General features: G+C 36.0%; 1 protein-coding gene across 1 annotated transcript in view; it reads left to right on the top strand.

Annotated features, from left to right (window-relative positions):
- Positions 1-26,240, top strand: part of lrp1bb (low density lipoprotein receptor-related protein 1Bb) — a 339,963-nt gene that overhangs the window by 139,971 nt on the left and 173,752 nt on the right. Inside the window, exons 3-6 of the mRNA XM_053496592.1 lie at positions 9,876-9,995; positions 11,024-11,152; positions 22,304-22,561; positions 24,488-24,650. Coding sequence (XP_053352567.1) covers positions 9,876-9,995; positions 11,024-11,152; positions 22,304-22,561; positions 24,488-24,650 — 670 coding nt within the window. The remainder of the gene's footprint in view (positions 1-9,875; positions 9,996-11,023; positions 11,153-22,303; positions 22,562-24,487; positions 24,651-26,240) is intronic.

The raw sequence follows: 26,240 nt of genomic DNA, 5'->3' as shown, positions 1-26,240 counted from the left end.
TTTTGGAGTGCAGAAGGTTTTGTAGTTCAGAAATCTGTTTTTGTTCTCTGTGGCTAGGAGTCCATGAAGGCATTAATGAGCACTTGCATGGATTACTTTTTAGCCTCCCAGGTATCTGACTATCATTTGGCAAGAATAATCATAAAAGAGGCAATAGTGGAACTGTCCAAACTAACGCTGAATGAATAATTAAAGCCTGGTCGAGTATTAGTTAATATCGGCATTGTCTGAAGTGCTTTCAAACGCAAAGGACATAATTGTAGAACTGAAAAACATCATCTGTACATTTCACATTTTTGTGAACGTTCACACTGATAAAAGCCTTTATAGCTTTAATGTGCAGTTCATAAAACATCAAGGTCTTTCCAAACAGATGTGTTTTTGAGCCTTTGAGTAAAAGACTGAAGGGATTCGATAAATTAGAGGTGGTGTGATAAAATATTCCATAAAATAAATTTGGAGGAGGCAGCAGCATCTTCTTTAACTTTATATTTCATTTAAATAAAATTAAACTGTTACTAGTAATTAAGATAAATAACGAGAAGCAAAATTTTAAAATGTTTATTACTATTGTAAATCATTCTTGCACATTTGTCATTATTTTGCATTCATTGGATTACATACTGTAGTTTGTTCCAAAATGCTGTGTTCATGCTACAAATCTTTTTTTTTTTTTAATTTAAAACATAATATAATAAAAATAAGTTATTATTATTATTATTGTTCTTCTTCTTCTTTTTCTTCTTCTTCTTTTTATTATAATGAACAAAAAAGAAATATATTATAATGAAAAAAAAAGGTTCTGCACTATTTTGGGTCACTGTGTAAAATTAAAGCAAATTTGAAATGCTGACCAAGTTTACCCTTTTTGTCCAGAAAGTCCTGCTTCCTTGAGTCTTATCTCTTCTGCTGAAGCACGTGTTTAGGCAACACTCTTATGGGTTTGAACACAGATCATCAGGTTTTGCACAAACTTATGTTCCTGCCAGTTTAAGCGCACACTGTCATTAAATAAAAAAAGGGAAAGAAACAAAGACTAACAAATTCTGATATTCATATAAAATATGGATGATTCAGCTTTACAATAGGTTTGGGATGTTTGATGGTGGTTCATTCAGCGGTTGGAAAGAAGCAAGAACGGCAGGAAAAAAAATGGAAGAAATCACAACCTGACACAGATTTGGTCTCTTATCTTACAGGCTAGTCTAAATTCCCATCTAAAGTTACTTCTGCCAAGACTGATCTCCACAAGGAAATACTGAAACTTCGGCACAACATCCCTGAAAAATTCACAGCAACTTTTCTTTACTACTTAACCCGCCGGCTCCTGCCACCTCATCTTTCCTGACTGCTGAACATTAAGTTATCATTTATGATGAGAGGATTGAAAAACTATAATCTACCAGACCTTTACTCCTACCCCAACTCCTACACTATAAACTCAGCATTCCCTTTCTCTTTGACTTGCATATATTAAAGACTAGCAAGAGAAGACATCCTGTAAGTCATCTCATTCTGCAATTCTACCACCTCCTCATTAGATACAATCTCTTATACAGTACTCTAGACGATCTCACAAGACCTCCTCCCCTTCATCACTACAATCATCAGGCCTCATAACATAAGGTCCGGTACCAACTGCATTAAAGAGAGAAACTGTCATTCCCTCCTGGATAGGAAAAATCCCTTAGACTTAGCAACTACCAACCAGTTTCATTCATTGAACTGCCCTTTAGATTGTCACTGAAAAAATATCTGCTGCTGCAAACTGTCATCAGTCCTCAGCCTCCTTGATGTTTCAGCAGTGTTCAATTCTTGTTCACTTTCATGTTTTTGGAATCCGTGGCACAGTATGGCAGTTGCTTGCTTACTAAATAGGAGGTTGGTCATATGAGTTGTTGTGGTGGGAGTCCACATCTGCTTTATGCAGACTCTCCACTCGTGTCCCACAAGACCCCCTACTTGGTCTTTTTCAGTTTTTCCTCTGTATTTTTTGTTGTGGTCATACCAGAGCTATGTAGATGGCAATCAACTCATCTTCTCCTTTTCTTCTTAAGATACTCATCTTTTTACTCTTATATCTTAGTATGTCTGGCAGACATCATTATGGATAACAGTTTATCAGCAATCCCAACTTAATCTCAGCAAAGCTGAACTGCTGTGCATCCTAGGTGATTCATCCCCTCATCAAGATCTTATGATCTCCTGGACAACTCTATGGGCTCACCTTGAGTCATTTAAAGATACCTTGGTGTAGCCATGGACAATCAATTGTCTTTCTTTTCTCACACAGGTAATTTGACATGCTCCTGTTGATTTCTGCTTTACATCAGAAAGATTCTAGCTATACTCACCAATCAAGTTCACATTCAGTCACCTGTTATTTCAAAATTGAACCTCTGTGACTGATCCGGGATGCAGAACTTGTTTTCAGCAATTTTTTTTTTTTTTTTGCTACATTCATTGGCTTCCTGTAGCTGTCTGCATCAGATGTAAAAAAAAAATTAAAATAAATTATACTTGCATATAAAGCCCAAAAGGACCAGCACCTATTTACCTTAAAGCAATTTTTGATCCTCTCTGATCCATCTGCTAGGGCATATGTGAAATGCTTTGAATGTAAATAAATCATTGACAGAATTTTAAATATTATAATGGCTATCAAGTAAAAAAAAAAATTGTGTAACATACAGTATGTATTGTTGCTCTTGAATAAAGAGCACATGCATGTATAGTTTATATGCATTTATTTCAATTTATAATAAGCTCAGTTACAACTTATGTAGTTGTGTAGAATTTCTGACCTTGATAATAAATTAATAATGAAAGAAAACACAGTACTCAATGGAAATGCTACTGACTAGCAGCTACAGCTGATGCACAACCATTGTCCACTTTTTTCCTGCTTTAATGATGCACAACACATATTATGTATGTCTGGCCACACTTCCCTTTCTTTCCTCATATCCACAGGCGATACAGTCATCAATCAGCAGTAGTTAAGGGACAAGGTAGGACAATAGCGCAGTGTGCGTGATCTTGCACCCATCACTCAATTTACTGCTGATAAAACTAATTTTTATGAGATTTGAAAGGAATGCAAAATAAAAGCATTTTTACTCAGACCGTTGGACACCAGCGTTTGCATATTCTTAGTGTAGTCAGTAAGTAGTCAGTAAATAAAGCTTGTGCCAAATAACCTGGTGTGCATGTTTATCTGCATCTCCTTGTGTCTGGTAAGAGGAATGTGTGCCTGTTGTTTGGCAGTAGATATGAGGATTAGTCCTGAATATCCGTCTACTCAGTATCTCCTCTGTGCATAATAGGATGCATGCCAATTAAAAATAGCATGAGTGTGATGGCCTGTAGTCTTATGATATGTGGACAGCAGAAAATGCTGATATATTTCTTCAAGCGGACAAAACACAGATGTCCTTTAAATTAAAACTGATTTATTTATTTTGTGAGCACTTGCAAGAAGCATGAAAATTCAAAAAGACTTTGAAGAAAAAGTTTGCTAAAGTCTTATTACATGGATCACTGAAAATAATATATGGTTAAATTATTTTTATTTTCCTAGATTAATAAATAGAGCAGTTAGTTTAAAAATGTTTGGCTCACATACAGATAATTGAACATGCTCTGTAGAATAATCTGTGGTGTGCCTTGGAAACTGAATGTATTCAGTTTTCTTCTATTGTCTTATATACTGCTCATTCTTAATAATAATAGTTATATTTAGAAGAATAATAGTAAATGGTAAATGCATTTGACTATATTCAGACTATTTTTATGTGATGTCTTTTTTGAAGAACATGCTTTGTACAACAAATGAGAAAGACACTGATATTTTAATACTATAGACATATCTTATGAACCCTAGTATGTAGTGGTAAACCAAATAATCAGAATGTTCTTGAGCTAAAATAAAGTCATGGTCCTCAAAGTAGTGCTCAGAGAACTCAGTAATAACTTAAGAATAATGTATTATAATATAGGCCTACTGGTCAGTTATGTGTGGAACCTGGGACAAAGTCACTGTTATACACTAAATTTATACATACAAGTTACACACTACAAGGCCAAGTCAAGCTATACACTATTTGTAGGGCCTTCCCCAAACTGTTGCCACAAAGATTGAAGCACTAGACTGTGATTGATTGGCTAGACTGTGTTTGATACAGTAGGATTACATTTACCCTTCATTGGAACTAAGAGGCCTATACATGTTCACAAAACGAGCTCCATGAAGTTATAGTGCTTCAAGGTCGGAATGTAAGACTGAAAGTGACCTGTAAACAGCCCAGACGTCAACCCCACTGAACACCTTTCAGATAAACCCAGACTGTGTGCTAGGCATTCTCACTTCAGGCTGGGCACAAATCATCTAGCAGAAACGAAATAGTTGGTTTCTGCTTTAGCTGCAAATGTCCATCATTTCGGAAATGGTTGTTCAGTGAACAAATATTGTTATGATGGTCATCTATCCAGATATTTTGGCCATAAAGGGTAGTATATTAATGGATGTTTATTGCCAACAATGAAAAGTGGAAAAATTGCAATATTATTAGTATTTTTATGCAGCTCTTGGGCAGGAGCGTCACAAACATTTTGACAACTGCTAGATGAAATTCATTAAGCCACTTTTCCATTCAACTATAGCATGTAGCTGTTGAACAAGATGATCAAAGCCTGACATTTACTGTGTAAAAAAAATACTCTGAGTAAGTAAGGTTTTAATACCTAGGCAGAATGACTATCACAGGCCCCTTACCCAACATGATCTTTGCTGGAAGATTGAAATCTGGGGAAAAAAACAAAACAAAAATGTACATTGTTTTAACTAAATATGTTTTTTATGGTTTCTTAAGACCACTAATCCTAGAAATGTGCATGGGTTTTTGCCCTCTTTCCACCGAATCCTTAGACAAGCTGGCTTGTCTCTCTTCAGTGCAGTTAACATATATACAGCTAACAGCTGTATCACAGTCACTGAATCAAAGTCATCCCCTGGCCAGACTTCACATCTTAAAATCAACACTGCATTGAAGAGTTCATCTGCTCAAGATGGACAATATTTGTTCAATCCAGTTGAAATTATTTTAAATATAGATTCAAACTTAACTGTTTACATGGACGCTGATCCAACAAGATATGAAGCATTTAATACAGTATTACAGAAATATAGAAGTATAGAAATAAAGAAGAAGACATACTGTATTTTCCCTCCATCTTTGAGTATAGGTTAAGCTATCTATTTTTTTCAATAAATCCTACCTTCTGAATGGTTGGAAAAATTTTGTCTCATCTATGATTAGTTAAATCCTTTCCTACATGTGAAATGTGAACCTGTTAGTGCTTCTTCCTCAGCCAGAGGCCTGAGGAAGTGAGTGAAAGTGATCTGAAGTAATGACAGATGGGAGAGAGCAGCTCTCATGAAGTTTACCAATGAGAAATGGAAGCAAAATTTCCTTCCTGGAAATCAAGTTGTCCAATATTCCCCCAACATGGGGGAAATGTTTGCAGAAAGAGTATATCTATTCAAACAAAAAGAGAAAGGATCAGATCAAGTGTTTGTATGGCTAATATTTGAACATCAATTTTCTTTCAAGCGGCAAGTGGAAAACGTGAAACAGAATCTTGTAGTTGAAGTTTACAATCTTTTCTTGCAAGAAACCACAACAAAGTTTCTTTGCAAGGCAGGCCAAGATCACTCTTCTTTTCTCTGTGGACCTCATGTATGCTAGTGTAGAACATGTGTTCACTGATGCCAGGTCAAGCATGCTGTAGAACATGGCAACCGGCCACCTGCCTGCCCCTGCTCGCTCTGTAGACGCACTCGCATTCTGGTCCATTATATCAACAGCACACTATACTGTATAAGCCAGAAATGTATTTTACATTTTAAATAAAGTGTTTTATAGAACACATTATGGCACAAATGCAACAATAGGTATATTCACATACATTAATGTAGTTATAGTCCGTGACTGGGTTTGTTTGTGGGATTTTTTTGGCCATTGTTGCCAATCTCCACGTATAGGTGCATGCTACTCAGAACAATAACAGACGTCTTGATTTTGATCGCATACCGTCATTATGGCACTGCTACTTCTAAACACTTTTTAAACACTAAAATTCCTTGCCTCCCAGCACATCCTTAGCTGAAGGTGAAAATTCCTATCATAACTTATTTATGATGCCAAGCAAAGTTGCGTTGTATTTCAGCATTTTATTAGCCAGTGACAGAGATGTGAAGAAGGTGTCTGTCATAACTGTTCTGCCCATAAATAAATATTTCCTTAGGCTTTGTGATGACATTCTTAGAAAATCTTTCTCCCATGAGTCGACTGGGACTTTTAATGCATACTGTAAATCATGCTTAGGTTATGTCAAGGTAATTATAACAACATGTATTATGTATTATTATTAATCATTTGTCTTTAAGTACATGCCTTACTGCATAATGATTTTACAGTGTTATAGATGCGTACACATTTTTACACATTCTACACTTATAGATAACAATATTTATTTATTATCCATGAAGAATACAATCTCTTTTATTTCATAATTAATTTAAAATTTACATAGATTGTTATAGACACCGAATACACATAAAATATATGTATTGTAAATTTTAATATATAAATGTTTTTCAGAATACGCTGTTTGATAGACTTTTCAATGCAGTGCTGAATTCAAGACTTCTAGCTTAGTTACTGTGCAAATGAGAAGCTGTTAACAGTGCTGAAAAGGGATGAACCAACTTTTTGGCTCTTCCACACACACTCTACACACATTATTTACTAAGGGCTATTTACAATTACTGGCCACTACATTAAGTAGAACTTCTAACCCTAACATCTGATTGTTGCAGCAGAAATTGAGACTCATTAAACCAGGCAATGTTTTTCTAGTGCCTAAATGCATTTCGTTTCTGACATCTGATTGGCTGATTAGATATTCGTGTTAAGAAGTAGGTAAATAATAAAGTGTAATAAATGCAAAACACTTCTAATGCATACTTTTACACTGTGTAACAGGACTAGCTCTGTTGAAGTTAAGTCACTGAGACATCATGAATATATACATATGAATACTGTATTGATGGTTTAACACTATTATACCATATTAGTAATAATATTCCTATATTCTGAAAAGTTAAATTTGTTCAATAAACTAATAAGGTTTATTTAAGTGGTTAGTGATAGTGTTTTCAATGAAAGTTTACTTTTTGTTTTGAAAATGTGCATGACCGATGGCATTACAAGAACCAAGAAGGAAGACCTATTTATCCAACTTTCTGTGCTAGTAATGGGCCAACTTACATGATCACAATCTATTTAGTCACTGTTTCCATTCGGTCATTAAAATAATTACACATTATTTTGCTTCTTTGAAGGGTAAAGAAAAGAAAAAATAAATAAGATCTATATCGTTGCATTTTAGCGAACAGCACCGGCATTTTGAGCACTGGCTGGGAATCGAACCCGGGTCTCCCGCATGGCGGGCGAATCACCTACCACTGAGCCACCAGTACCCGGTTGCGTTTAAAGCGCATAAAAACAATAAAGCAATACTGTTATAGGCTAACGTCATACATCTTTGTAGTCCTTTTGCACACGCGCGGGTGCGTAACAATAATAATAATAATAATAAATTCGGAGAACTACTACTACTAATAATAATAATTCTGAATTAAAAAAAATGATGAATAAATACATATCAGTTTGAGCTTGACACGTTTATGAGCTCTGTCGCTTGCCGTCAATGGGCGCCTAAGCTACATAACATTTTTCGGCTTCAGTAGACACACAATACTTTAGACTGAAACACGACTGCCCCCTACAGGTATTGAAGGGCATTTTCACAGCTTGCCGTGCGCAGCCGCAGCAAGTCGCGGGATCCCTTTTCCGAAAACGTGCGTTTTTAAAGGCCAGATCTGTACTGCATATTTAAGAAGAACCAGACGATCCAGATAAAGCACCCTAGGCACAGTATATACAGTAAATGTTTATAATGATTGTAGATGCTCTACCTAAAAAGAATCATGCAAAACTTTACCAAGTTTATTTGAAAATTGTTAATTGGTAGCCTGTGGTTATAATTGCAAGTACACACTTAAAAATCAACACCCACAAAAAAATTTCTCAAGCGAACAATAGCTACTGCATTAGACAGAAAGCCTGCTTTGCTCAAGACACATTTCAGTGTTTGAAAGTCTTTTTGAAACTCATTTTGAGAAATGTCTTGATGTGTTCTTTTGTTGCCAGCTCGGCATGAAAATAATTGTGGGTTGCTACGCTAGAATTGCGCAGACCCATGTCAGTAGTGCCATAGTGACAGCTGCCACATTAAGAAGAAGAAAAAAAAACAATCAAAAAGGCATTGTTTTAACAGAAAATTGCCATGTTTATTGAATCAACTGTACTGCATGTGAAGTGGATTGAAATGTTGACAGTTTTACATCAATGAGCAGTCATTTCAATCAACACTTTTAATTTAATGTGTTCAATAAAGTAGCAGGCTTTTATAGTTTGTGATGTCTGTTTTCTATGTCTTATATTAATATACAGTATTTATTTTATAGCAAAATACTGTTAAATTATTTGACAGGATTGTCCTGTAGACAATCAGGCAATTGGGGCAGTGCATGGGTTTAAAGGAACACACCAGAAAGCACAATGTGTAGTGGGATATCTAATATTTTTGCAGGGGTTTTTAAATGTTTTACAAAGTATGCTAGCACACCTGACTGCATATTTAACCTATATAACCCATAAATGGGCATATTTAACCCATATTAGCTTTTTGAACATCCTATTCCAGATGTATTTCCCTTTGCTGATATAATAACCTCCACTCATCTGGGAAGGATTTCTGCTAGGTTTCGAAGCATGGCTGTGGGGATTTGCTTATTCATCCACAAGAGCATTAGGCACTGCTGTTATGTGAGGAGGCCAATCCAACCTTGGAAAACCTTTTCTGAGCTTGTTTTGTGCACAGGAGCATTGTCAGGCTGAAATAGATTTGCGCCCCTTAATCAAAGTAAAAGGAAAATTGTACATGGTTAATTGATAAATGGTTGTTGGTATTATGCAAAACCAGGTTGATCACATAACATTAAGAACTCGGACTTTGTATGTAATATATAACTGTATCTCATTCTAGTTCATTCTCTCTCGAATCGGCCAGAATACAGCCGGAATAATTTTTTAGACACATTTACCAGGCTTTGGGCCATTTGAACATACTAATTAGCCAAATCTGCACATCTTTGGACTGTGGGAGGAAACCCACCCAACACAGGGAGAACATGCAAATCCCATACACCCTGGCCTAAGGTGGGAATCAAACCCTTAACCACGAAGGTGACCACAATGCTAACCACTGCGCCACTAGGTAAAAAAAAAAAAAGCAATATACCTTTGTATTTACAAAGCTTCACTGAATTGTTTTAACGATTGGTAATAACACTACCTCCAACTAAAGCAATCAAAATTGATCAGCATTGATTTTTAATCATCTATGATTTTAAGAAAGAGCTAAACAAATACTGACTCATTTGCAATGCATTTTATGGTGGGTGAATAATATATTCTATACAGTACGCTCTTGTGAACTGATCTTTCTGTTTTCAAATTGAGCAGCTACAAATGTTCCTGTAATTTCATAGCCATGATTCTGTCTGCAGCACATTTCAGATTTTCTGTGCACCTCTGCTAATTCCTGCCTAAGGCTCACGGCTGTCAGCATACAGCCGCATATCACCATACTGATGGCTGAGGAAGTATGTAGAAGAGAGCAGAATCAAAAAACAATTTACATCTGTTTCTTTTTTGTGTTTCCCTCTTATTCTATATCACCTGCAGAACTCTTGTCAGCCTGCCATGAGCTTCGTTGCCGCTACGGCTGCATCATGACCAGGAACGGCACGTTCTGCTTTTGCGCAGACGGCTTCGAAGTGGGCGAGGACGGTCGTAGCTGCAGAGGTAGGCCTCTTGTCTCTGTCAAATGAAAGGTTACATGGGACACACGAATTTATGGCAAGTTTAAGAAAAAAAAAATCTCCTATTTTGTGGGCTTATTTTCCTGGCATTGTGCTTTCCTTAAAGGCAAAAAGTCACTGCAAATCAATGCAACGTTATGCTGACTGATCACTTTCATCATTCGATGAAACATGTCTATCCCAGTCTGACAGTGTCCCAATCCACAGGACATGAACACTGACTGAATGATTGTGTGAAAATGATGTAAATCATGTGCAATGGACACCTATGGGAGATTTTGGACTGATGTGTTTGACAGCGTTCTCCACCACCGCGATCAAAACACTAAGGGACTAAGGGAATATCTTTTTATTTCTTTTAATTCGGTACATTTGCAGAAAATTGCAAAAAAAATAAAATTTCAGGGCACATCGAGAATTTTCTGATGGATTGTGGTGTGGCCTAGCACCTTTCTAACACAATTTATGTTGTTTTCTCTTTTGATCCGTCACCCATCTGTATATGGTGGCAGGAGATATTTGTCTCTGGGGTGTCTTTTAACGCTCTCTGTCTGGCTTTATATGACACATGGCATTGACTTCTAAAAAATAGAAAGAATTGTTTGACCTGGTTTGGTCTAAATGATGTCTCCTGAGTAAGGTTGTGATGATTATTGATTGTATAGTGCAGACTGTTGGCGGGCCTATTTTTGTTTGTAGTCTGCAGTCACCAATGATGGTATTATTTCCTAACCTAAAAAAAAGAAAAACAAAATAAGCAGCGGTTATTACATTATCTTATTACATTGAAGCAACTGTCTACAAATAATGTAGGAATGATCTGTAAATTACTGTTGGTAATGTATCACTCTCACCCATTCTGAATACTTAGTAGCCTGGTGCACTGAAGGACAGGTGCACTGATGTGAGATGGCCTTTACAAAAGACAAAGCACATTAAGCGGGTTTTATGTATTTGGGTCATGTTTGAGCATACCTAATTTGTCATAAGTGACTCTTCCTCTGTGTGCAGATCATGATGAATGTGCAGTGTATGGGATATGCAGCCAAACCTGCACGAACACTTATGGGTCGTATCGCTGTAGCTGCACAGATGGCTACAGACTACAGCCTAACAAACACTCCTGCAAAGCTGAACAGGGTAAGTATAAGATGAATTAATGACTGCAAAGATGTATGCTTATGAGTTATGTAAAGCACTTGTTTAGTTCATATAAAGTTTAAACAACTTAATGTCATGGTGTTGTCAGTATTACTGGAGCATAATAAATCACTGCAGTGATTCTGGAAACAAACGTATCACTGATATAAATTAAAATCACACATTTATCTTTGAGTGATCTGACTTAGATGTTGTGTTTTACTTATATGGAATTTATAATAAGCTTATAGATGACTAAATAGAAAATTAAACAGGACAGACAAAACTGTTTTATCACTTTATACACTGTAAAAAATAAACCGTAAATTTTAAACCGGCAGCTGTGGTTGCCAGAACTTTACCATCAAAAATACGGTAGCAACGTTATTAGTTTTACGGGATTGCAACCACTGTACTGTATATTTTACGGAATTTTATTGTTTTTTTTAACAGTTTATAACTGTATAACATTTATGTTGCTAAAAAACTGTTTATACCCGTCAAATTCCAGGGTTTACACTGTAATATTTACGGTTCATAAACATCTTTACAGTTCAGAACTGTCTAATTTAAAGGTTTATGTTGTACATGTTGTACAGTTAAAACCTATAATTATTTCACAAAGCAGACAGAAAACTAAGAAACAAACTTTTTATTTTTAATATAATTAAACTGAACATACAGTAAGGGAATTCATTTAGCAATTCTGTGAAAGCACCATTTTATCATAGCTGGGAGCAAAAAGAGATACAAGTTACATTGCTAAGCATTCAGATTTTATCTTTAGGAAACTATTAAGAATACTTGTATACAAACCTAAATCAAATAATTAATTTCGTCTTTTTTGTGAAAATACTTGTCTGCTGCTGATGCATTAAAGGGGTTTATGATAAAAAAAAAGACACTTGTGTTTGCTAGATACTCGCTTAATATTATTGTGAAATCAGAGTTAAGCAGGTGTCTTTCTAGTATAATGTAAAGGCAATAATCTCTTTTATCCATCCACCTTATCAACATGTCTGCTGTGGGCATGTATTTTGACATGACAAGCCATGCAAATATGTTCACAACCTGCGATGGAGAAATTGAGAATATTATGGTCCAACAATACAACAGACATACTGTACACAAAATGCAACATATTCCAATGTTTTTCCCCCCCAACTTTAACTCAACAAATTCAAGTACTCAATGTTGGTTTATACTTAAAGTTTGTTTTTAAGCATCTGTACTTTTTGGTGAAAGTCTGGTAGCATCCAGTTGGAGGAAGATCTTCTGCAGTACCTCAAAGAATGTTTTCAGTTCCTGAGGATAATTGAGGTTCATTGCATATAGTAAATTCCATTCAGATCGCACATGGAGTAGCGATGTCTCTTAAGTCGTGAAGCACTTAAATTGCTTAATACCTCAAACTTAAATTTCCCATAATAATGGAAACTTACATTTTTCGTTCTACAGGCCAAAAAAATAAATACATAAAAATAATGAATACAAAAATATTAAGTAAAAATAAAACAAATTAACCTGCTCTTTACCTTTCAAAAAAGTAAAAAATAAATCCTGGCAGATAAGCGTTTCCCTTTGTACACGCAGGCGCTGTGTATGTGTGTGTGTGAGGCTAGAGTAAGTGGAGACTCTTGCTTTCAGCCCCTCCTGTCTCCCCCTCCTCATCTTACACATTAAAACTTTCTTCTCTCGTTTAAACACATTCACATTAACAAAAAGACTGTTGTTCTCTTCTAAATTATTAAAGCTTCTCCGCTTTATTTTAATGTTGCTCGCGACAGCGTAACAGCCCGTTAATTCATGCTCGTGTAATGATGAGAAGGACAAACTGCTCGATGCCTGTTCTTTTATTTTCTGCATTGTCAGGTTATAGTACAAACTTTCGGGTGGATCCTGCACTTAAATCCAAAAAAAAAAAAAAAAACTACTGAAGAACAAAACTCAGGCTCTATATCCTAGCTTAAATCTCGCCTTCGCGTTCACACACACCGGACTGCATTACCCACAATGCATCTCCTGCACTGGACTACACTTCCGTAAACAGCGGTCATAAATCAACGCCCCCTCCCGCTACACTGTTTTATCTAAAAAAAATTTAAAAAAGCAAGAAACATCGCTAATGATACTCGTGTGAGCGCAAACTAACAATCACTGCTGTAAAGTAAAACAAAAACAAACGGCACAGAACCTTACCTCTGAAAAGATTTGCGAAGAGTTTCTTCGGAGAGCAGAGTGTGTGTCTCTCGCCTTCATTTATGTGCGCACGTGTGAATGGGTGGTTTCTCACACACACACATACAGCCGGCACAGTGTCCAATTATGCTCGCGCACACACAACGCGATGAGGAAAAAAATAGATTTTTACGTGTTATAAGAAAACAGTACACACGCTGTACACACGTGCTTCCGAACACAAAATAAAATATGTTTCACACACACACACAAAGTCGCAGTGTTATAGTAAACAGTACACGCATGCACAGATGTTGATTATACCAGTAAGAGATGAGCACCAAGACCCAGCAGGGGAGACGATTCCGCAGCGCAAGAGAGAAAAACCGTTGGCTCAGTTGTGATCACGTGACGCTCGGCGTGAAAACAAGAAGCGCATGCGTGAAACATGATACTCGGTGCTCGTAAAACAAGACAATGCTCGTTTTTCAAGTTAAAATTTATGAAAAATCTTTGCTGTTCTTGCGGAACACTCGTAAACCGCGTTACTCGTAATCCGAGGTTCCACTGCACTTTTCTAAGTAGACCTGTGATCTGATGCCATCTAATAGCAGCTTTAACTTATAATTTTTGAAGGCTAAATGGATACTGTTACTTCTGCAGTAATCATTAGCATTACCTACCAGATGTTCTTTGAAGAGACTGTCCAGATCTTCATTTAGGTAGACACAAAGTCCCTTGATGAGGCACTCCCTCTTCTTTTTAACAGTTGCATTCTTTAAAAAATAAAAAAAACTCAATAGACTTAATACAATTCTATTAAATGAGTGAACATTTCACTATGAAATTAGGCACATAACTAATTATGAAAGTCAATTAGTGTAGCCAGTTTAAAAAAAAAAAAAGAGAGAGCTTTTTGAATGATCAGTGTGCTGGCAGTACTGTGCAATAAGCATTGTTCTGTTTTACTGTTTCTTGTGAATTTGATTAGTCCTACAAAAAAGTAAAATACCTGTGCAGTCAGGAAAAAACCGAGGTCAATTTTATTTCCTTTTGATTCATCCTTTTTCTGGTAAGCTGATCAATTAGCCTGGTGGTCAAGTTGTGCAAAAAACTTTGAGATGAGGGGGACAGTGGTAATCCTCACAAATTCTGCTTCCACCTTTAAATAATGTCCACAAACAACCAGTTATTGATACATTCAAAAACTTTAAATGCAATAGACACATCCCTTTACATTTATTTAAATTTTGTTAGGTCCTAATTCATTGCATTCTCCTAAACCCATCATCTGAGCCTGAGCTCTGTACTATTCTGCTATTCAACCCACACAAAAAAGACCACATTTTATTGTATTCTATAATTCTTTTACATTGTCATTTGATACATTATATAACATTGATCATTGATGTTTAAAAAAACATTAATAACTCAGAAACAGTAAACAGCCCTGGCCATCTTGTCTTGAACTCTGCCATCATAGGTTTGTCCCTGACTAACTCCCGTTTCCTATAGCAAAGGTCTTGGCCATCTTCTCCTTGATAACTGCATTGTTGTGTCTTTTTTTGACCTCTGACAGAAGGGTTACCCTTTCCACTTCAAGCCCATCCTGAGTCTCTCCAGCAGGAATGGGGAGACAGAAATTTACTTCTGCCTTTCTGGGTTTTTAACATTGTAGGCCGGCTAGCACTTAACTGTAGGTTTGTGCCTGAGGGAATTAATGCTCATATTTGGGCAGCCCAAATTTCTTAGCTTAGTCCTATAGTTAGACATCTTGCACTTGAGTCTGACTTTTGTTTGTGGTTGGGGTTTAGGAAAACGCCACTTGACATGAAGGCTTGGTTTGCACTTTGAAGTTGCATCTCCACATCATATGTAAACTAAGGTATTTGAAATTCTGTAGGCCACTGCGATCGAGCATTTGCTGATTCAGGGGAGGAGAGTATTATTGTGTCAAAGGCGGATAAAGATGTGTCTTCACCATTTTGGTGCAAAGAGCCTTGACTGACATCAGAAGCATCAGACTATAGGATGACGTTCACTGTACTTTTGTCTTGTATGCCATTAATTTGATAAAGGTTAATGAAGTCATTATCAAAGTCACCGTTTATGTACTGGAGTCTGATGTCATAAATAAAACAAAATAAAAAGTAACAAGCTACTCAGAACTCAGAAACAGTATTTCCATTAGTAGATTTAGCAGATCTTACCTGTTTTGAGTAAAGCACACCTTTTATTAAGGACCAGAAAAACTGCAAAGGATAAAAAAAGAAAAATTATAAAGATGTTAACATTAATTAGTTTAACATCATTTATAAAAATTTGCCAATTATACACAAAAATATAATTTATTTTAGACCATTTTCATATTGTACATCATTATTTTAGCATTTGTGTACGATACCCATGAAAAAACAGGCCAATTTTTAATTCATGGTACCTCAAAACTTGGTAATTATACACAAGTTTCAGATCAATTTAAAGTTAAACTATAAATACTGCAAAAATTCTGTTTATTTTTAGTGCAGCGGCTAAATCCGTTAGCTAACTTCAGTTTAAAACATTAGCACTCTCTAAATTTACAGAAGCAGGCCAAAGTTAAATACCATATATTTTATAACATATAAAAATATGTACTGCCGGAAAAAAACTAATATCTGAGGAAAAACTTACCTTTTTCTGGTGTTGATTTCCCTCTGTTAAAACGGACAGAACTGCAGGGGGTAACGCGCGCGCGGGCGGAGAGTCAATTAACTTTGCGCAGGTGTAGCAGTGTTGCCAACTCGTCAGTAAGGATAGTAGCTATTGGCTGTCGTAGAAGTCGCTAGAAGTCGCTAGATGACGTCATCACGTAATTTGCATAATGCAATTCTGTCATATGGCTTTCAAAAAGATACGTGACACTTATTTGAAGCTTGAAATATGGTAAGAATGTGTATTTGTACCTGACAAACCCATTTGTAACATTTCGACTTTTATCTCATAACATTGAGTTTATTCTTGTAGATTTACATTTTTTTTTTATATTTAACGTGGCACTAAAGCTCCATCGTACTGTCGTAGTTTTTATACATAATATATATTACTATATATATCACCATTTTTTTCATATTTAGCAGATGTTTTTATCCAAAGGGACTTATAAATGAGGACATTTAAAGGAATTAAAATCAACAAAAGAGCAAAGACATGCAAATACTATGCCATGTCTCAGTTAGCTTATACACAGTGCATTTAGCAAATGCTGATGATAGAATAGAAAAAGAATAATACATGCTTATGGTAGGCCTCTGTTTTTATTTTATATATAATAGCCTAAATAAAAAAATAGGAAAGCTAGTGTTATTAGTTTAGTTTTTTTAATGTCACAATTCCTACCCTCCTCCTTTACCCGGGCTTGGGATCGGCAAAAGTGACCCAAATGAGACACTTTGCCGGAGTTTTTTTTTTGTTGTTGTTGTTTGTTTGTTTTTCTGTTGTTTTTTTTTTTTGCTTGTTTTTTTTATCTTTATAATCTTATAATCCACTTAGAACCTTTAAACATGAACAGTTTAACCATAACATTGTAAAATTTTTTAAATACCATCTACATTAACAATTTAACAGAGTAGTCCAAATTTTTTAGTTTTTTCCAGACCCCCCTCAACACTAACACTAGTTAACACTAGTTAACACGGGGGGGGGGGGACTCCTGCGAGAGGACAGCCCTGTCTGTGAGTGCTTTGGGACAGGGGAGGGGCCGGCGGCGGCAGCTGCTGTGGCAAGTTGAGAAGAGTCAGTACAGACACATCAGAGTCTCCAAAAGTCTCCAGTAACACAAGAAAAAGTCGCCAGATTTGTCGCTAGTCGCTTTTTTAAAAAATTGTCGCTAGAGGGATTTGAAAAGTTGCTAAATATAGCGACAAAGTCGCTAAGTTGGCAACACTGTGTAGTTTGAATTGTCTTGCTCTTCTGTTTCATTAGCGGTTCATGACAGCTGGGGTCTCGCTACTGCCCCCTGCTGTCCTGTATGAAATGTTGACAACTTGAAAGGTTTGTGATTAGACATCGTATTAGGAATTTGTACGGTCAAGTTGAGACAAATTTACGTCAAACTTAATCGAAAAAAAATACACTTTACGTCAACAAATACCATTATTTTAAATATACTGAAAGTAATTATATTATGTAAAGTGCAATCTGCCTTGTTAATTTTTTTAGTGTGTTTACTGTTCTTTAAAACACTACAATAAAATATTTTATAATAATTTCAAGGCATAAATATGTTGAAACGCTTTTCTCCAGGGCGTTTTTTAGAGAGCATTGACTGAAATCAACACAAGCATGTTTAATTTTTTAATGTGTACCTAATGAATTTTCACGTTATCCCATGGGTTTCACACAAAAATGTGCCAAAAACACATTTTTGCATATGTTAAAACATGCAAAATTCATGTCTTTTCTGTAAGGGATAATACAGTATATTGTTAATTTTACTACAATAAACCATATTTTCATATGTTTACAGTATATGCAAAATTACGTTTTTTCACTGTAAATTTTACAGTTATCGCACGTTTTGTGGAATACGGTTTTATTCTGTAGCATTTATACGGTATTTTACCGTTCAATTTACGGACATTTTTTACAGTGTAGTTTATATGCAATGCTGGGGAATGTCTGAAAAACAAGGACCTATTATCAATTGTCATAGCTATTGTACACAGTCATTACATCACCAAATGACCTTTTCTAGCAATAAAGACACAAAAACAAGTGTGATATGTTTGTGTGAACCCGAAACAATAGTGTGAGACTATTAAATGGTGGAAACCTTAAAGCTACACCTTTACCGTTAACTCTTAAAAGTCCTGACACCGTTCATCTTTTTTCACCAATATTAAATAAACATATAGGTACGAAAAATAATGAAATAAAACAGCTCCTATAATGAGCACATTAACCTGAGCTGGCATTACCGCGGTTATACAGTAGACATTTAATCTGCTTCTTAGCAAATATAAAAAAAAAAATTGTGACACTGTGGTAGGAAACAACAGCATAAAGGTGGCATAAAAGGTTTGCTTTGTCCTGTTTCATTTTCTTTTTAATCATATGTCAGCATATTATAAATTTGGTAAGACACAACATCCAATTCAGATCACTCAAATATAAATGGTTGATTTGGATTTATATGAGTGATATATTTGACTCACAGGTTAAAATTTGAGACTTGATTGTTTTTTTTTTATTTTGAAAAACTAATTAACCCATAATCAGAAAACATAGTTTATAGAAGCATGCAAGATATGCTACATTACACATTTTAATGAAGAAGAAATTATGGTAGAAATCGGTGCAGTGTACAACCGTCCTCTTATTTCAAAGATATAATCACAATGGGATTAATTTATCAAGCTAGATATGTTTTTTTTTAACATCTTTATTTTTGTTTATTTTTTTTACTTTATGAACTTGTTCATCTGTTTAAGCAAGAAATGTGGTATTCATAAAAATCATGGATATTCAGAAAGAAATGCATTCTACTCATGCTCCTGGGTATCTGTATTTACTCATAAGAAAATAAAAACAGTAAACATTAGCTCAATTCTATTTGAATTCCTGAATTACTGCACTGTAATATTTACATTTCTTATATGGGAGGTGTTACTCTACACTTTTAATTGTGCAGAATAGCAAAACACAGTTCTGAGAGTAAAAATTACCTTTATTTCTGTATATAATCTCCTGCTCCATTAATGCACTTATTCCAGCATTTCACTAGTGATTGGATACCATCAAGGTAGAAAGTTTTCTTAGTACTCTGGAGCAATTATTGGACTGCCTGGCCTTCTGTGTCAAAACTTTAACTCACTGCAGATTAGCAATCTTCTGTGCCGATTAAGGGCAAAGAGCTCTCGCAGAACCCAATGTGCACTTACCTTCCGGAAATGCAGGTTTTTCTGAGTGATTGTGTGTACAGTTTCCGTAGACAGATGCGTCTCTTCCACTCTCTGAATGTTCACAGGAACGAATGCAGTGGGCGCTGAGCCACCCCGTTGGCCGGGACCGTCATTCACAGACCTATAGCCCTCTTTAAAATGTTTGCACCATTCAAATACTGTACTGTGACTAGGAGTCTTATCACTGTACTGTGCTTGAGGTTTTCTGTAAATGTCAAGTGGTTTCATACCTTCATTCTTTTGCTCATAAGATGTCAAGTCCCGATTTCACTTGAAAGCCAGTTGTATTTATTTCGGTCACAGCCTTTAGCAGACACTCTAATCCAAAGTGAATTTAAAAGAGCCTTGGAGTCTTCATCAAAAACACATCCTCATGCTATTTCACTAGATTCACACACTCATTACGGGCGATTTGGGGATGTCAGTTAGCCTAATCTGCATGTTTTTGACTTTGGGAGGAAACCGGAGTACCTGGAGAAAACCCACCAAGCACGGGGAGAACATGCAAACTCCCTGCACACAGAGACAGGAATCGAGCTTGGCTGGGAATCGAACGCGGACTCTGGAGGTGCAAGGCGACAGTGCTAACCACTACTATATATTGAAATCATATTAATTATTATAAATAATTTTGGCTTCTGTCTTTCAGCCCTTATGGTCTAAATGATCATTTATGCATGTGTAAAAAAAAAAAAAACAGCAGATTTGAATGTTTTGTAAATTTTGTAAAAAAAAAAAAAAAAAGAAAGAAATTGTTTAGGTTAGAGATGATAAATAAGGCCCAGTGTATAAGCTGTACAATTGTCATAGCCCCATTGCATCTTTTGTTTTTACAGTGCTGCAAGACATGCAATAGGGCCTTTGCCTGGAGATAAACCAACCCTGAAGTGAAAGGCATTTTAGTAATCGAAAAGCCCGAAGGAGAGCTATTCTTGATCTGCATCAGGCTCACCCATAGATTACATGCCTAATGACACCTGGGTGGGAGTGCAGCTGCTCATGAGTTCGAAATCCAATCACTTTTATCATTAAATCTGCTGCTCTGTAATGAGGCTTTCAAAGGGAAACCGAGACCTACAATTCTAGACAGATGCATTCACAGGTCAAATCGGCTAAAAACTTGGTAGTGTTTAATCAGGAGAGCAAACGTGTTTCAGGGCAGTGATGGATTGTTAGATTGTAGCTGCTGGTGGAATTTCTGTCTGCTTAGGTGAATGGAATTGAACGGCCTATTTTGTCTCTCCCAGGCTAACATCATTAGTGCTAGGCTTTTGTAAAGGTTAGGGAGAGTAAGTTAATTACTGTGATTATGAAGCTGCCTGTTGTCATTTCCAGGTTTTAGATTCATTTTTCATCGGTCCCACAAAGAATGCGTCTCGGTTTTCGAGCCATTACGGCAGGTTCTGATGTAAATACTTTATTAACTTCATAATGTTAATCACAACACGAATCATGGATTATAAATCACAGTATAGTATACTGCACAATATGTGAAACCACAGAGATTGGGATCGCTATAGGAGATTGTAACCTGGAAAGATTAAGTGCCCATGTGTATTTATTGGTCTGAAGCCAGTTTGCACAAGAGTTGAAAGTTAAGAAATTGAACAGGGATTAAGGTACAGTACACTCAGTGGAAAATAGCTGCAAGGCACAGCACACCTTGCAGTAGATGCAGCAGCAGGCTGCTTTTAATCAACGCAACTGCTTTCCTAAGAGGAATAATCTGAATATCATTACCCATAAACTTAACTGAACTTACAGCTCACCTACATTAATATTCATTTAGCGGAAATAGGTTGAAGCGTAAGCATAACTATGAAGTTTCCATTAGTTTTAAAAGCTTATGCATATAAATTTTGGTGCATTCACATCAAAAGGGGTCTGACAGAGTATGGAAAATGCATTTGTAAAGGGAATATTTAATTGAACAAAAAATGCATAAAAATCCCCAAATGAAGGTTTATCAGCTGCTACAAATTACTCTTGGCATATTGATTGCTGTTTATTTTATTTTTTGGCATGTTTCGTATTTTTGCCATCAAAATTTGTTACATTTTCTCCCATTTTTCAAATTCATGCTATGTATCATGCAATGTAAGTTGCAACTGTAACTGGTCCTCATAATTTTATAGGACAAACTTCATGTTGTCTTCTTCAAGATGCAATGTACACTTTTTCCCCCTTGTTTTCTGTGCAGCCAAAATAATTAAAGCCAAAGTGGAAATGTTGTGGCAGGCGCATTGTATTCTCAGGGAAAAAAACTCTACAAAAATAATTACTAGCCTCGGCTTTGTGATGTGGGAGGCAACATTCAGTTTTAGTTGCTGAAAAAGGACAGGATGATTTATAGAGTTTATTAGAGTAGTGGCCATGAATTTATACTTCTTTTTTTTTTACTTAAAATAAAATACTTTATTGAACTTTTGGTTGGGTTCATAAATAAGTCCTTGACCAAAAATATAAAAGGCTTTGTGAAAACTTTGAAGTAATATGAAGATGAATTCAGGAAGTAATTGCAATATACTTCGGGATAAAGGTTAAATTGTATTACATGCAATTTCTCGGGAAGCATAATTTCCCTTAGTTTCAACAGCTGACGCAAGACCTATGTGACTATAGTACGCTACAGTTAGTCTAAGGATTGCACCAGCAAACCTAATGATGTTGAGTAGTAGCCATTATTTAAATAATTCTCATACTGTACTCTTAGTGATTTAAATATGTTGTGACGGCTGCACATTGGTCACTAGGCTTGAAATCGCAGCCAAACTATAATACTGAAATTCCCCTTTGTGGATTTTACCTAAATCTGAAATGAAAAGAAGCGTCCAACACCAAGGAGTTCATGAGTGTAAATTTAGAGAGTACATAATGGCAAATAATAACTTCATTATACCCAAAAAAGTGTTGTTCCTACACTTTCTCCTCATTTACACAGCTCAGACCTGCATTAACTCATCACGCTGAATGCTTCAAATGACTGACTTCATGCTGATTTATCCCCGTTTCTTTCTTACTTTTATTTTAGATCCCAGTGAGAGTCCGGCTGCTCTGATGATTGCAAGCTCAGATAATATCGTAATCACAACTCTTAATGGATCTGGCGTGCAGATTTTGAAATTCCTTGACTCAAATGGTACCCATTCTTTGGATTTTAACTACAATGAAGAATCAGTGTGCTGGGTCACATCTTACAGAACAACTGGACAGCTCTGGTGCGCCAAGATGAGGAAGCCGAGTGTTTTTTCCAAAGAACGGGAAATAAAATCAGTACAGAGTTTTCACAGTAAGACCTTTTTTTTGTTTGAGTTTGTATTTGAATTCAATAATGCTGCATTATTATTTCTCATCGCAACGTCTAATAACATACACAAGTAATATAGGAAAGCTAAAGCAGGAATAGAAGTGAATGTTGAAAGTTAGTGCAAATAGTAATTTGCATTTAATCTTATACTGTAGGCATGCATATGCATACGGATCAGTGAACTGCTCAGGGAAATTTATTTCAAATTTTGTTCTCTGTATCTAATTGTCACACAACACATTTTATACAGTAGATTTTGGTTTACTTTTGGTTCTCCATTTTCTACTAATATTTAAAATATTAGTAGAAAAAAGTCTGACTTATAGACTGCATATTTAAATAAAGTCCATAAGTCATGCATTATAAAATATACAATTATTTGATTTTAAACTTTTATAGACCTTTTTAGGGTTTTAAAAAACATCAATCAATCAAAATAATATTTGGTAACACTTTTAAAGTATTTTAACATAGGCTGAATAAAATAAGAGATTATCTGAATATATGTTACTATGAAAAAAGGTAACATGAACCAGCAGGACTGGATTTGTCGAGCTATACAGCTCACTTAATGGTTGGATGATCTGATCAATGGAATGGCCAGGCATTTAAACACCTTCCTGATAGAGAAACCAAGTGTCTGTAGTAAAACAGGGCTGTACTGTTTTACACCACAAACGTATAACTGTGTCTGTGAATCTACAAACCAACAGTTAAAATATTGTGTTTTAATGCTTGTACTGCTACTTGTCATTGCTAGAAAGTTAAGTGGCAGAGCAATAATATTATGATACAAGTGATGAGGAAAATCACTTGACATTCTTGCTTCTCGTTCCTCAGTTTCTGATTAGTGATAGATTGGCATGACAAAACATATCCATACCTACAGTACCTTAACAATACTTTATTTAGCCTTACCTGACATGAATGTGTGCTACAAACATAAGCGATAATTGCCTCAGTAAGATCCTTCTGTTTTATCACATTTAAACTAAATTATTTTCGTTTTCTTAATAGCAGTGGCAGCTGGTAAGTGATAAAACTTCAGGTTAGAGCCATTACTGTTGCTAAATGACATTTTCAGTGGCTGATTAGAGTAAAGAGATGCTTCCAACTTTTCATTGTTTTCCTCCAGTTTTTTGTGTAGAAACATTAACCAAGTAGGCTAAATAAAGATAGCTAACAAAGGATAGTACTCCGACAATGGGATATGGCGTTCTAAAAGTGGCTAGTTTCGTTGCTTTTTTTTACTTCTTTAGAAAGCTGAAGTGTTGGATAACAACACTGCACTGAACTAATCCGAACCCTTTACTTAGCTTTGCCAGAGTTCAAATATTTATATATACCTGTTTTTGTTTTGTTTTTTTAAAAGAGGGGAATTAATGCAAGCAAGTTAATCCACAAAGTGAAAACTTTTTAAATGACGACTGATCTCACTTCAGCTATTGTGTAGTGCAGCAAGATGGAAAGATTTGTATTGTTGTGCATTACAGTTACACAACATCATCTAGGACATCATGTTGCCAACATAGCTACCAACTGATAGATGACTTTAAAAAAAGTACTACTTGTTCGTTAGGTTTAAATAATAATTAAAAAAGCCAAGACATGGAATCTGACATGAAAAGAAATTTACCCTTTCATATACTGTAAGTTAATGCTAATTATTTCCTCTATAAGCTCTAAGCTCTGTTTGAATCTGTTTGTTTAAATGTGTTGTATTTTTCTGCTGGTTTGCACCTGAGCCCTTTTTCTAGCCCAGTTTAGATTTACCAAAACAGCATTACACTTGTCCTTTTGAGATTAACCATTGCTAATTCTATTTATGCCTCTCACTGTGAGGCAAGTCCTAAATGTTATCACTATTTTACTCCATTCTCATCCTGCTTCTTTTTTTTCCCCACTAAGGTGTTGAACAGATGGTTATCGACTGGCTCACAGGAAACTTCTACTTTGTGGACCGAGCGAATGGCAGAATATTTGTTTGCAGCTGGAATGGAGAGACATGCGTTACTATAATAGACCTGGACTTGTTGAATCCAAAAGGAATAGCCGTGGATCCTCTCACGGGGTGAGTAAAATATGCATGAGGTATGTCAAGTAAAACAAGGGCACACCATTCTTAGTTTAGACATTGCTAATTATTTGCTGTTTAATTATTAAAAATTCCCCACACAGCCCGTCGTTGCATAGCTTTAAACATTTATACAAATGCTCCTTGAATGTTGCAGTTCCTGTGCTAAATATTACCTTCTCTCTGCAATCGTGCCTGCTTGTGTAATTTCATTACAACTCCTCCTGTGAGGAGTTTCATTAGTATTCTATGGTATACGGAGCATCTCTCTATATAAGACCCCCCTGCAGAATGTTACTTTGCAGATTTCTTTTTGTTTTGTTTTGTTTTAACACCACAGATATGGTGCTGACGTGAGCCTGTGGAGTCATCAGGTTGAGTGGTAATTGCAGAAATATTTGGGGAGACAGAACTGAAGGAGCACAAAGGCTCCTTAGAGGGAAAAAAATGGCAGTGAGATTATTCAAGTTATCAACAGCTAAAAAGGAGCTCTGCTGTAATGTGCCCAGAGAGATGAAACTAGAAACTAAACAAAATTGGGGTACCACTATATTCATGAGAAGACAAGGACAGAGAGAGCTTCAAGACTTGCAAATCTTAAAGGTCTTAATGAATCCTTGTTAAGTGATGCATAGTTTTAGGATCTGTGTTTGAGGGTATAGAAAAGACTGCACTGCGAGTTTAGGATTGAATTACATCAGTGGAGCTTTTATTGTTTGTTGGCAAAAACAAAAGACAGTTCACTATTTTTCCTGTGGCCTTCAACAAGGAAATTGTGTAATATGCTGATTAAATAAGGGAAAAATGGGAAAAAAGCATATTTTTTAGCATACCTGCACTGACCAGACTGCATTTTTGTCTGGTCTGCCATAACTCTTCCATATTCGTTGGTTTTCCTTCTCATTTAAGTGCATATGCTGGCTTTCTGGATTGTGTGATTCTTGATGGGCTGGGTCAAAAAGATGATGCTGCACCACAGTGGCAATGCCAGTGTCCTGTCCCTCTGCCAACTATGGACACATTGCCTGGCCACGCTGGGCCTCTGTCTTGTCCTTGTCGCCGCATGTTAAGTGGGAGGTTATGTTATAAATCATCTTTGTTATGAGCTGGGAAACTTGTCAAGAGTCAACTTGTTTCGCCATGTGTTTTCGTTCCAGGTTTTTCATATACTTTTTTTGTTACAATATCCCATGTGTCTCCATGTGCTTTGGCTTTAGTCTTTTCTTTGCGCCACATTGTCATTGCTTCTCAGTCATGTTCTTCTGTTCATTTTTACCTCTTAATTGGTTTGTCTGTGAATAACATGGTGTTTTTTGTATTATCACACATACTTTGAAATATAGTATACTGTGACACAGTGACTAACAGTCTGCATGAGATGTGACTGTTAGTATGGCTTATGACACTGCTTTGAATCGCTCAAAAAAAAAAAGCTACAAGTTTACAGTACACAGTTGTGCTCTGCCTTAAATTGCAAGTACGAGTTGCAAAATTTTCTCAGCAGCCGCGATATTGTGGTTGTGAGGTTCATTTATTGGCTGAACAAGTTCCTCTCTTGGCTGTATCCAGCAGCCCAATTTTCAGCAT

The sequence above is a fragment of the Clarias gariepinus genome, chromosome 5 (genome assembly GCF_024256425.1).
Source record: "Clarias gariepinus isolate MV-2021 ecotype Netherlands chromosome 5, CGAR_prim_01v2, whole genome shotgun sequence".
Lineage (NCBI taxonomy): Eukaryota > Metazoa > Chordata > Actinopteri > Siluriformes > Clariidae > Clarias > Clarias gariepinus.
This window is presented reverse-complemented; position numbering and strand designations above follow the sequence as displayed.